We start from the raw sequence: 13,158 nt of genomic DNA, 5'->3' as shown, positions 1-13,158 counted from the left end.
TAATTAGACTTCCTGTTTTAAGACTTCTCTACTATATCAGCTCCCAGGCCCTAAGTGCTTTTCTTTCTTTTTTGCCTCCAGGGTTATTGCTGGGGCTTGGTGCCTGCACTATGAAGCCACTGCTCCTGGAGACCATTTTGTTTCCCCATTTTTACTGGTTGCCTCTGTTGTCATTATTGTTGCCATTGTTGTTGGATAGGACAGAGAGAAATCGAGAGGAGGGGAAGATGGAGAGGGAGACAGGGAGGGGGAAAGAAGAATAGATACCTGCAGACCTGCTTCACCATTTGTAAAGCAACTCCCCCACAGGTGGGGAGCCGGGGGCTCAAACCAAGATCCTTATGCTGGTCCTTGCACTTTGTGCCACTTGCGCTTAGCCCGATGCGGTGCCACCTAGTCCCCTTAGTTTTCTTTTTCTTTTCTTTTTTTTACGAGAGCACTGCTCAGCTCTGGTTTATGGTGGTGCAGGGGATTGAACCTGGGACTTTGGAGCCTCAGGCACAAGAGTTTCTTTGCATAACCATTATGCTATCTACCCCCACCCTGAGTGCTTTTATTTATTTTCCCTTTGGTTGCCCTTGTTTTTTATTGTTGTTGTAGTTGTTGTTATTGATGTCAATGTTGTTGGATAAGACAGAGAAATGGAGAGAGGAGGGGAAGACAGAGAGGGGGAGAGAAAGATAGACACCTGCAGACCTGCTTTACCGCCTGTGAAGCGACTCCCCTGCAAGTGGGGAGCCGGGGGCTCAAACCAGGATCCTATGTCGGTCCTTTCACTTTGCACCATGTGCGCTTAACCTCCTGCGCTACCACCCGACTCCCTGAGTGCTCTTTTAAAAACATTCTCAGTTTTAGACCAGTGGTTCCCACTAAGTATAGAATATTAATATTGATAAATATTGGTAAATTTAAAATATAGCTAATTTGTTTTCAGAATGTTTGAACTGGACAGTAGGCACCAGACAGTCAAAGTCAGGGGCCCTAGTACAGCAGGCCCTGTGAGGACACCTGACTCACCTAGCCTGGAACTGTCTGTCGCAGGCTATTTTAGAACAGTGCTTCTTAGCATTAATGTGTGGCAGACTTCCATGGAGGGGATGATGGTTAAAAAACAGACTGTTGGACACCTCCCTCAGATTCTGCCCAGTTTCTAATGATTTCTGAGGCCATACTGGTGCTTCTGATGAGACACCATCCTCTGATTAGGCAGCAGCCCTTCAGAGGAACATGTTATGCTTTAAAATACTATAAACACGGAGGCAGGGCAAATCCCTGCTTAACCACGGCTGTTATGTAAAGATGTGCAAATGGCCCAAGTTCACAATCTCTTGAGTAAATCCACAGTATAATACAAACAGGGCCTGACTTCTACCTGCTTTCTTGGAAACATAATCTACTGAGACAAGTTTAGACATGTGGCTTTAAACAGAAAGCCTATTCTATTAAACAGAAGTAAATCAAATCGCAACCATAATTGTCTTACTCAAAATTATGACAGGCTGGCTTGCAACAAAATTTGAAACTCTTTATCCAAGTGACCGCTAAAAGCACAATCTTATCCGTTAACCATCTTTGGCCCATTTTTTCCCAGCAACCTTGAAGTCAAACGTGCTTGAGGCACATTTCATATACTGGCTGCCAAGGGGACTCCACTGCCACTCTGGACAAGCTTGTGTTTCCTCTTTCCTTTCTATTAAAGGGGGGTGGGGGCGAGAAGCCTGTGCAGGGTCAAAGGCAAGAGGCTAGAGAAGCAGACACAAGAAGCCCAGCCTAGTAATAGAGATTTGACGTGAGCACTAAGTTCTCTCTCTAGGCCCTCTTCCATCAGCAGCAACAGTACTTGAGTTTAAATGATAAAACTTGAAGTTTTAGGCTTCGAGGGACACAGGTCAGCAGCCAAGAACCATCAAAATGTCTGTTAGATCCAAGGAGAAGGCCCAGGGTAATCAGGATACATCTGCTGATCTGAGGGTGTTTTGCGCTGGGCTTCATCTGAACCAGATTTCCCTAAAAGGAGAAACTGCTATTCTGAGCAGACTTGTCTTTTATAGTAGCCCCTAGATAGACAGCTGTTTTTGTTTTTAGAGTTCGTTACTGTGACCCTGGCGGAACTACTTGGCGCTTCTCTTCCAGTACTGTGCCACTGATTCCTGCATGAAATTCTGGAACGCTGGCTCTTCGTGACTTTCCTCTGTAACTGCAAGGGAAACATGAGATCAGTTCTATGTTTGAGAAACTGTTTCTCTCACTAAGGAAGTATCTCCCAGAGGCATGCTATTGATCATGCTTTGTTTCCAATAGGTCATGAAAATATTTCCCTCACACAGTAACTGAGGCCCCACTCCTAGGTGTTTTTAACCAAGAGAAATGAAAATGTGTCCACACAGAGACCTATCAATAAGCATTAGTCACAGAAGATAAAACCAGGAAACAATTCAAATGTCAGCCGACTTGGTAAATGGCTAAACAAATAAAGGTACATCTGCATACAGGGTACTTCTCAGCAATAAAAAGGAACACTAACAAATGCAACAATATGGACTTACAACAAAAGCATACATTGAATGGAAAAAAGAGGCCACACGTAAAAGGGTATTTACTGTGATTCCAAGTATTGATACCCGGCATTCTGGAGAAAGTGAAATTATAGGAACAAAATCAATGTGAGGAGGGGAGTGAATGTAAAAAGACATGTTGGGGGCTGGTGGTCATGCAGGCTGAGCACAGGCATTACCACGCACAAGGACCAGGGGTTGGGCTCCCGCTCCCCACCTTCGGGAGGGGCACTTCACAAGCAGTGCAGCAGGTCTGCAGGTATGTTAACTTTCTCCCTATCTCCCCATTGCCTCTCAATTTCTCTCTATCCTATAAATAAAATGGGCGGGGGGGAGGCTCTGTATCTTGTTTTTAGTGATGATTATAAGACCATACATATGTGTTAAAACTCATTAAATTAGACCCTTTAGGGGCCAGGAGATAGCTCACTCAGCAGAGCACACATCTTACTGTGCATGAGGCCCTGGGTTCGAGCCCTAGCATCACATGGGAGCACTATGGATGAAAAAGCTGGCCCAGGGAGGCTTCTCAATGGTGATATCAGGCATGTGTGAGGCCCTAGATTGATTCACTGGCACTGCATTAAAAACAAAACAATAAAAAAGAACACACATTTTCAGAGTAGGTTATACTTCGTGTAAATTATATACCTCAACAATTCTGATCAAATGAGGCAATTAAAAATTAGGATCCAACATGTTAGAGTAAAGAAAAGTTTGCTCTTAGTCTTTACAAAAACTTAAAAGTTGTTTCAAGGAATAGATTCTGACAGCTGGAGAGGTGGCTCAGTAGGCAAGACACAGGACTAGCTACTGTAAGAGGTTCAACCTGGTGCTCTGGTCAGGGTCTCTCTTCCCCTCTCTCTCTCTCTCTCTCTCTCTAATAAATAAATTGAAAGGAAGGAAACCCAGGAGATAATGTTATAATGAGCACAGGAGAGATCCCTAGCACCACCATCAGCCCAGAATTAAGCAGTGTTCTGTTATCTCTTTCACATAAAATAAATGAATAGTGGGAGGGGGAGAGAAAGAAGGGGGGAGGAAAAGAATTCTGTTCGCAGTCCATAAAATCATGTCACGTAGAATCCCTTTGGTTCCCAGGGCCTATCCTTGGTGATACTGTTCCTTCTGCCTGGTCTGAGTCCTTGTGTATTCTTTAAAAATATCCTGGATTCCTCGGAGTGAGAGCCAAGAAGGACAATTCAGACATGAATGTGAGCTCCATAATCAGCCCCAGGAGGGAGACCAGGAGCTCGATGTGGGACACTCCTGGTAAACAGCCTTTACCACCTCCCATCCCCTAAGACCAGCTGCTCCCTGGGCTCTCAACCACAAGCAGCTCCTGAGTGACAATGCCAGGATAAGCCCCGTGACTCTGCTTCCCGGAGCCAGCCCAGCCACCTCTTACCTCTGTGGTCAATATCATCTGTGTCACTGTCTGCTTCTTCATCCTCTTCGTCCAAGGTTCCCCGTGTCAGGATCAGGTCAGAAGGGTCCAGCACGGGAGACAACCTGTCTACAGAGAAAACAGCCGTCAGTGGTGCATCAGGGGCACACATGTCCTCATAATGGCAATTTCCATCAGACGGAATTAGGGTTATGCATTGCCAGGATGAAGTGCTATCCTTGGCACCACATGGAAGTCCTAGGCACAAGGGAAAGTGTTCCACAAGCATGAACAGTGCTGTGGTCTTATCCTTCTCTGTCACTCCCTCCCTCCCTACTTCTGTGATTGAAAGGAAGGAAAAAGAAAGTGAGAAGTGGTGGAGTTGTGCAAGTACAAAGGCCCAGGGAAGCCCCAAGGGAAGTAAAAAGGAAAGGAAAGGGGGCTGGGTGGTGGCGCACCTGGCTGAGTGCACACGGTACTATGTGCAACGACTGAGGTCTGAGCCCCCCGCCCCCCACCTGCAGGAAGAAAGCTTCACAAGTGGTGAAGCAGCGCTGCAGGTGTCTCTGTTTCTCCCCCTACCCTCTCAATTTCTGGCTGTTTCTATTCAATAAATAAAGATAATTTAAAAATTTTTTAAAAAAAGAAAAAGGGGGGAAATAGAAAACTAAACATTCCCAAGGCCAAGGAAGTACAATGCACACCGTGCCTGGGTAAGAACCTGGGTTCAATTCCAGCACTGTGTAAGAGTGACAGGGCAGGTGGGGTCACCAAGACAGCTCACTCAGAGACTGTGCCACTCTGCCTCAGGACCCAGGTTCAAATCCGCCCCCCACCATCTTGAATCAGGAACCTTTGGTACTATAGTCTCTTTCACTCTTTCTCTGCCTCTCTATCCAACCAATAAATAAGCAAATAATTAAGAATGATGGGGCAGGGGCTGGGTGGTGGCTTGCCCAGCAGTGCATAAAGCCCATGGGCCCATCAGCAGGGGAAGCTTCACAAGTGGTGGAGCAGTGCTCTAGGCATCTTTCCTTCTCTGTCTCTCTCTCCCTCTCAAGCTCGCACCTTCTGTCCAAACAAGGAAGAAGGAATACATGGCTATAGGGAGCAGTGGTGTGCAGGCATTGAGGCCCAGTGAGAACCCTGGGGGTGAAAACATGAAATTTATTTTTACTTAAAAAAGCAAAAACAGGGTCGGGCGGTGGCGCAGTGGGTTAAGCGCAGGTGGCGCAAAGCGCAAGGACCGGCGTAAGGATCCGGGTTCGAGCCCCCGGCTCCCCACCTGCAGGGGAGTCGCTTCACGGGCGGTGAAGCAGGTCTGCGGGTGTCTGTCTTTCTCTCCCCCTCTCTGTCTTCCCCTCCTCTCTCCATTTCTCTCTGTCCTATCCAACAACGAATAGCGTCAACAAGGGCAATAATAATAACCACAATGAGGCTACAACAACAAGGGCAACAAAAGGGGGGAAAAATGGCCTCCAGGAGCGGTGGATTCATGGTGCAGGCACCGAGCCCAGCAATAACCCTGGAGGGAAAAAAAAAAAAAAAAAAAAAAAGCAAAAACAAAACAAACAAAAAAAGGATGACAAAGAAGGGACTGGGGAGACAAAATAATGGCTCTGCAAAAGACTTTCATACCTGAGGCTGTGAGGTCCCAGGTTCAATCCCTAGCACCAGCATAAGTGAGTTGATCAGTACTCACTCTTTCCTTCGCTCTCATTAAAAAATAAATAAAGGATGACAGAGCAATACTATTCTCTCTAGCAATAAAAAGTACATATATATGAGATTGGAAAAAAAAATAGATAAAAATTCTCTGCTCAGAGAAACAATGAGGGATGAGCTGCAACCATGATGGGAATGGGAGTAGTTCCTGAGCACAGGGCTCCGTCTGCCCCACGCTCAGCAGAGAAGCAGCTACAGAAGCCAGAAGTCCTACCTTCTACTCCCCCAAAACAACCTTGACCCATACTCCCAGCGGGGGAGAAGTGATAAGATGAAGATGACTGCACTCCAGCTCCATCAGCACCCAGAGACAGAGAAGGAAGAGGAGAGGGACATATGGAGGTAGCTTTGATGTCATGAGTGGTTTAGAGGGAAAGAGAGGATTGAATCAGAAAAAGAAGGGGCAACTATGTATAAATGTGGACAGATAGTTGTAGAGAAGATGGTTGGCCCATGTCTACAACTTTAGGGGAACTGCGGTGAATTGCTGTGGGGAGAGTGAAGATTCAGAACTCGGGTGGTGGGAATGGTGTGGATTCAAACCCCTGTTGACATGTAATTCTGGAAAATAAAAATATTTTTAAAAAAATTTTTTTAAAACCTATGTAACATAATTAAAAAAAAGAAATCATGTTGAGTGAAATAAGTCAGAAACAGAAGGATGAATATGGGATGATGTCACTCACAGGCAGAAGTTGAAATAAAAGATCAGAAAACACTAAGCAGAACCTGGACTGGAGCTGGTGGATTGCACCAAGGTAAAAGACTCTGGGTTGGGGGGGATACAGGTCCTGGAACAGAGGACCTAGTGGGAGTTGTATTGTTGTGTGGGAAAATGAGAAATGTTAGGGAGTCGGGCGGTAGCACAGCAGGTTAAGCACAGGTAGTGCATATCACAAGGACTGGTGTAAGGATCCCGGTTCAAGCCCCTGGCTCCCCACCTGCAGAGGAGTCACTTCATAGGTGGTGAAGTAGGTCTGCAGGTGTCTATCTTTCTTTCTTTCCCCCTCTCTGTTTTCCCCATCTCTCTCCATTTCTCTCTGTCCTATCCAACAATGACATCAATAACAACAATAATAACTACAACAATAATTAACAAGGGCAACAAAAAAGGGAATAAATATTTTTTAAAATCTTAAAAAAAAAAGGAAAGATGAGAAATGTTATACATGTACAAACTATTGTATTTACTGTTGACTGTAAAACATTAATCCCCTGGGAGTCAGGTGGTAGCGCAGTGGGTTAAGCGTACGTGGTGCAAAGTGCAAGGACCGGCTCAAGGACCCTGGTTTGAGCCCCCGGCTCCCCACCTGCAGGGGAGTCGCTTCACAGGCGGTGAAGCAGGTCTGCAGGTGTCTATCTTTCTCTCCCCCTTCTCTGTCTTCCCCTCCTCTCTCCATTTCTCTCTGTCCTATCTAACAACGACAACATCAATAACAACAACAACAACTACCAAAACAATGAAGAACAACAAGGGCAACAAAAGGGAAAATAAATAAAAATAAAAACATTAATCCTCCAATAAAGAAATTAAAAAAAAAAGACCATAAGCAGTGGATTCATAGTGCAGGCACCAAGCCCCAGCTACTAGAGGCAAAAAAAATGACACTAAAGTTCATGTGGAACAATAAAGATCCAAGCATAGCCAGGGAAACAGCAAAAAGAAAACTAACCTGAGAGTCAGGTGGTAGCACAGCAAGTTAAGTGCAGGTGGCGCGAAGTGCAAGGACCAGCATAACCATCCTGGTTCAAGCCCCGGTCTCCCCACCTGCGGAGGTGTTGCTTCACAGGCGGTGAAGCAGGTCTGCAGGTGTCTGTCTTTCTCTCCCCCTCTCTGTCTTCCCCTCCTCTCTCCATTTCTCTCTGTCCTTTCCAACAACAACATCAATAATAACTACAACAATAAAACAACACAAGGGCAACAAAAGGGAATAAATAAATAAAGAAAGAAAACTAACCTAACAGGTATTAATGCATACTAGGACGACTTTACATAATCAAAACAGTATGGTACAGGCACAGAATAATCCAGAATAATAAAATAGGAAGTTCAGAAATAAAATCAAGTACGTTTCTATACATTTTTCTTTTACTTTCTTTCTTTTTTTTTTTTTTTCCCTTTCACCAGAACACTGCTCAGCTCTGGTTTATGGTGGTGTGGGGCTTTGAATGTGAGACTCTGGAGCCTCAGGCATAACAGCTTATTTGCAGAACCATTATGCTATTCACTCCTGCCCTATCTACATATATGTTGTTTTAAAGTGGACATGTACTGGGAGGGGAGACAGTACAATGGGTATGCAAAAAGACTTTCATGCCTGATGTTCCAAGGTCCCAGATTCAACCCTCGGCATTATCATAAACCAGAGCTGAGCAGTGCTCTGATAAGAAAAAAATAATAATTTAAAAAATACACACAATCTATAAAGCATACTTATAGGGTAAACGGACATTATTAAATAGTACGCATAAATATAATCTATTATATCACACTAAAGTTATCCTCTCTCTAAAGTGGAAAAAAGTGTAGCCTCCTTTTAGCTCCTAACCCATGAGCCTCTCCAGTACCTTTAGCAGCCCCTGGGTCCAAGGCTATGGAGCCCATGTCCTTCCGAAGGCGCTCCAGCTGCTCTTTCTGCTGCTGGCTCTGTGCACTGGCCTGTACAGAAAGAGAAAAACGCCATCGTGTTTAAGATAGAGTGAGTCAGACGGCAGATCTTCTAACTGAAAATTCTTCTTGTTTAAACATTAAGGCTGCTATGGACCCAGATTAGCAGCTGTCCAGACAGGAAGGCCCTGCAGATCAAATACAAGATTTCAAAATCTTCTATCAAAAGAATTCTCAGATTCAGTGACAGAGCAGGGAAAGGAGGAAGATTCAGTGACAAAGGGCCCAACAAGGCTGATGGAGACAGAACACCTGCTCATTTAGAATAAGAACTGTGGGGACCAGGTGGTGGCACACCTGGCTAAGTGCACATGTTACCATGCACAAGGACTGGGGTTCAAGCCCCCGATCCCACCTGTAAGGGAAAAGCTTCATGAGTTGTGAGGCAGTGCTGCAGGTATCTCTCTCTCTCTCCCTCTAAGTTTCTGCCTCTAAATAAATAAGACTAAGAGCTGTGAGTCATCTCTTTCCTAAACAAAACTCTGTAAGTATTCTTTATGTGTAACTTGGAGTAGAGGTCGAGGAAAGAGCATGAGAAGAGTTTAACATCTGATCTTCAGGGATACTAATAAAGAGAAGAAAACTACTTAGGGGGGGCATCCAGATAGCATACATATAACTTTACAAACCTAAGTATCTGAAAGATACACTGAAAACTGAAACCAAAGCATTTGTGGCAGGAGGGTTCGTAGGTGGCTCTAGATCCCCAGTGCACTGCTAAGTGTGGGAAGGTATACACTGTACTGAAGGAACAGCCCCCCAGCCCTCGATCTCCTTGCTTACCAGTGATTTCTTCAGACGTTCATATTCAGGACGATATTCCCTAGAAAGAGAAACACTTTCTAAAACCCTCTGTTAAATAATCTGTACTGCCTTCCACCTCACATCACTTTTTTTTTTTTTTTTGCCTCCAGAGTTATTGCTGGGGCTCAGTGCCTGCACCATGAATCCGCTGCTCCTGGAGGCCATTTATCCTCCCTTTTGTTGCCCTTGTTGTTGTAGCCTTGTTGTGGTTATTATTGTTGTTGTTGACGTCGCTCACTGTCGGATAGGACAGAGAGAAATGGAGAGAGGAGGAGAAGACAGAGAGGAGGAGAGAAAGACAGACACCTGCAGACCTGCTTCACCACCTGTGAAGCGACTCCCCTGCAGGTGAGAAGCCGGGGGCTTGAACCGGGATCCTTACGCCAGTCCTTGAGCTTTGTGCCACCTGCACTTAATCCGCTGTGCTAACGCCTGTCGTATGCTTTACATTGGTTTGTTCTAGCCCTCCCCCGCCAAGAGAATTGGATCAGTCCAGTTAATTTCGCGGCCCGCTTGGCCCCGCCCCAAGGAACCCCTAGAGAGGGTTCCCCGAGAGAGGGTTCCTGAGTTCGAGAGTGCCAGAGTTGCAGAGTTCCTGAGTTCGAGAGTAAGAGAGAGTGCTTGCGCCGCCGCAAGGAGACAGCAGAGTTCTGTTTGGTGATTAGTTTGTCTTAGTTTATGAATCATTGTTCCTGAATAAAGAAATACAGTTTCCCTGCCCAGCCGTTGTCTCCGCGTCTCTGTTACCCGCCTGTGAAGCCAACCCGCCTGGCAAGAGCCTCCGAATTTTTAATAACAAACGCCCGGCCCCCATCACATCACTTTTATTTTCCTTGGATTCTGACAATAACAAAAGCTGTTACTTCTCGGAACATTAGATATAACAAGTCTTGGTCACTGAGAGGCTATCCCTGTGGAATTAAATGCTAGTTTAACTTTTTTTTTTTTCAAGAGAAGATATTTATTTGATGGATTAATTTGTCAACTGTCTTGACATCTTCAATTCTTTTTTTTAATTTATTTTTTATTTAAGAAAGGATTAATTAAAAATAAATAAATAAATAAATAAAAAATAAAAAAAATAAAAAAGAAAGGATTAATTAACAAAACCATAGGGTAGGAGGGGTACAATTCCACACAATTCCCACCACCCAATCTCCATTTCCCACCCCCTCCCCTGATAGTTTTCCCATTCTCTATCCCTCTGGGAGCATGGACCCAGGGTCATTGTGGGTTGCAGAAGGTAGAAGGTCTGGCTTCTGTAATTGCTTCCCCACTGAACATGGGCGTTGACTGGTTGGCTAGTTTAACATTTTTAGGGTACCTGTCCCTACCCTAAAACCAGCAAAGCAACAGAAGACTGCTGAGCTGGACAAATTAATTCTAGAGACCATGAGACCATAACTGCTGAGCTGATCATCTGAGTATCTGAGATGAATAAAGGAAGGTAGGACTGCTGGGTTCATTCAGGCTAGAATGTAATTATGTGATTTATATGGGGAACCATAAAATGATGGAGAAAAACAATCTATCCTGAAGCTTTGAAAAACCACATACTCAAACACTCATGTGATGAATCAGCATCGAAATAATGCATCTGTATCTAAAAAGACTTTCATGTCTGAGGCACCAAAGGTACCAGGTTCAATACCCAGCACACCACCAAAGCAAAAGCTGAACAGTGTTCCCCTAAGACTTGCCTTCGTCCTCACCTTTCATATTCTTCAGCAGCACTGGTAACTTGCACAAAGAGCTCATCTAAGCCAGTTCCCAGGACCGCAGAGACACCCACCACCTATCAAAAGCATCATTAATGCCACTGAGGGAACAACTGTGTATTGTTAAACAGTGTGTTATTTTCAAACAATCAAGTTTTCAAGTGTCCAAAACTCAAAAAAATCTTCATTCAAAAGGTTTAGATTTATCACCTGCAAGGTGGCACAGCAGACGAAGTGCTGGACTCTCACAGGCAGGGAAACAACATAACGGTTATGCAAAAAAAAGGTTTTAGGCCTGAAGTCTCGAAGTTCTAGGTTAAATACCCTGCAGCACCCTCGGCCCTAGATGAACAGTGTTGGAGGCAGAAGGGGAGGTTTGCAGCCCTTAAGAATAAGGTCCTGGAGGGGGACTCGGGCTGTAGCGCAGTGGGTTAAGCGCAGGTGGCTCACAGCCCAAGGACTGGAGTAAGGATCCCGGTTCAAGCCCCCAGCTCCCTACTTGCAGGGGAGTCACTTCACAGGCGGTGAAGCATGTCTGCAGGTATCTATCTTTCTCTACCCTTCTCTGTCTTTCCCTCCTCTACCCATTTCTCTCTGTCCTATCCAATAACGACAACAATAAGTACAACAATAAAACAACAAGGGCAACAAAAGGGAATAAACAAATTATATATGTGTATATATATATATATATGAATAAGGTCTCAAGTTTGATCCCCAGCATGTGTCAAGGTGATGACCTGGTGTGTTTTCTCTCTGTCTCTTATTAATGAAATAATGAAATAATAAATCCAAAAAAAATTTAAAAGGTGTTAGACTCAAGCATGAAGTTCAGTCCTCAAGACTGCATGTACCAGGGTGATGCACTGTTTCCACCTTAAGTCTAATACAAAACAAAACAGCATGATACATGCTCAAACCTCATGGAAATAAGTCTATGGAAAATTGAGAAATGGAAAAAAAAAGGGGGGGGAAGATAGGCTGTGGCACACCTGGTTAAGCACACATAGTATGAAGCAACAAGGACCCACACAAGGATCCAGGTTCTAGCCCCTGGCTCCCCACCTGTAGGAGGGACACTTCACGAATGGTGAAGCAGATCTGCAGGTGTCTTTCTCTCTCCCTATCTTCCCCTCCTCTCTCAGTTTCTCTGTCCTGTAAAATAAAATGGAAAAAACAGCCACCAAAAGCAGTGGATTTGTAGTGCTGGCACTGAGCCCAGCGATAACCCTGAAGGCAAAAAAAGAAAGAAAACTAATAATAATAAAGACTAAATGAGCAGCAGGAGTTTCTAATCTACTTCCTGTCAATTCAGTTGTTCTCTGTCCTTTTTTTTTTTCCCCTCTCTCCTTTTGACCATCAGGTTATTAATGGAGGGGAAAGTAGAGAGAGAAACAGAGATATGTGCAGCACTGCTTCACCACTTGTGAAGCTTCCCCCCTGCAGGTGAGGGTAAGGGCTTGAACCTGGGTCCATGCACATAGCAAGGAGTGCACTCAACCAGATGCACCCATGCGCAGCCCTGTATGTCCAATGTGAACAAGGTCTCTGGGCCAAAAAAAATCATCTAAACAATGAACGGGAGTAAGCACTTACCCTAAGTGAGCTATAAAACTCATCCAACACCAGGCTCATTGAACGAGTCAGGTTGCTGACGTATGTAGTCTCTTGATTCAAAGCATCTTGGAAAGTCTCAAAATCCTGCATCCATTCCACTGCAAAACTGTGATCAATGATATCAGTCTGTACCAGAGAGAAACCAACTGTGAGCAAGCAGATATGATCTCAGACATCAAAGCAAGGCCAAAAAAAAAGTTTAATTACTGACAGCAAAGAGCAATCATTTATATTTTCCTTTCTCTGCTTCCCCCACTTCCACCTCCACTGCAATAAGTCACCAAGAGCCAACCCTATTGTGTAGTGTACATAATTAACTGAAGTCATGAGCTGTCCTAATTGAAGAGCCTTCCCAATCCTCTGCCAACTTGGCATGGCCGCAGTGGATGCCAGCACACTCAATGTTAAAGGTGAAGTAGTCTATTGCATCCAGGTCATGAACCAACAACAGAGTATTGGTTTGGTCTTAATTGCCATTCCTAATAGAGCAGCAGTCCCTCACCCAGCACACAGTCCTGATTCGGAGGTAGAGCCTGTATGCCATGGTTCAAGGGCTACTCAAGTCTAAAGTGGGAGGGAGGTTATGATAAATAATCACTCAATTTAACAGAATACTTTCTCTAGGAGAGTTCATGACTTTGTGGGGCCAGGTGGTGGCGCACCTCACTAAGCGCACACATTACA

At 44.7% G+C, this 13,158-nt stretch overlaps 1 protein-coding gene across 4 annotated transcripts in view; it reads right to left on the bottom strand.

Moving 5' to 3' along the window:
* Positions 1 to 1,511: 1,511 nt before the first annotated feature.
* The window catches only part of GPN1 (GPN-loop GTPase 1), a 25,347-nt gene continuing 13,700 nt past the window's right edge, over positions 1,512 to 13,158 (bottom strand). For all 4 annotated transcript variants that reach the window (XM_060186762.1, XM_016194641.2, XM_016194642.2 and 1 more), the window contains 6 exons: positions 12,454 to 12,600; positions 10,852 to 10,934; positions 9,119 to 9,158; positions 8,236 to 8,326; positions 3,964 to 4,071; positions 1,512 to 2,197 (listed from right to left, as the gene is read on the bottom strand). In XM_060186762.1, the coding sequence (XP_060042745.1) occupies positions 2,112 to 2,197; positions 3,964 to 4,071; positions 8,236 to 8,326; positions 9,119 to 9,158; positions 10,852 to 10,934; positions 12,454 to 12,600 (555 nt within the window). In that variant the 3' untranslated portion in view covers positions 1,512 to 2,111. The remainder of the gene's footprint in view (positions 2,198 to 3,963; positions 4,072 to 8,235; positions 8,327 to 9,118; positions 9,159 to 10,851; positions 10,935 to 12,453; positions 12,601 to 13,158) is intronic.

This window comes from Erinaceus europaeus, chromosome 3 (assembly GCF_950295315.1).
Source record: "Erinaceus europaeus chromosome 3, mEriEur2.1, whole genome shotgun sequence".
In the NCBI taxonomy this organism is placed as follows: Eukaryota; Metazoa; Chordata; class Mammalia; order Eulipotyphla; family Erinaceidae; genus Erinaceus; species Erinaceus europaeus.
This window is presented reverse-complemented; position numbering and strand designations above follow the sequence as displayed.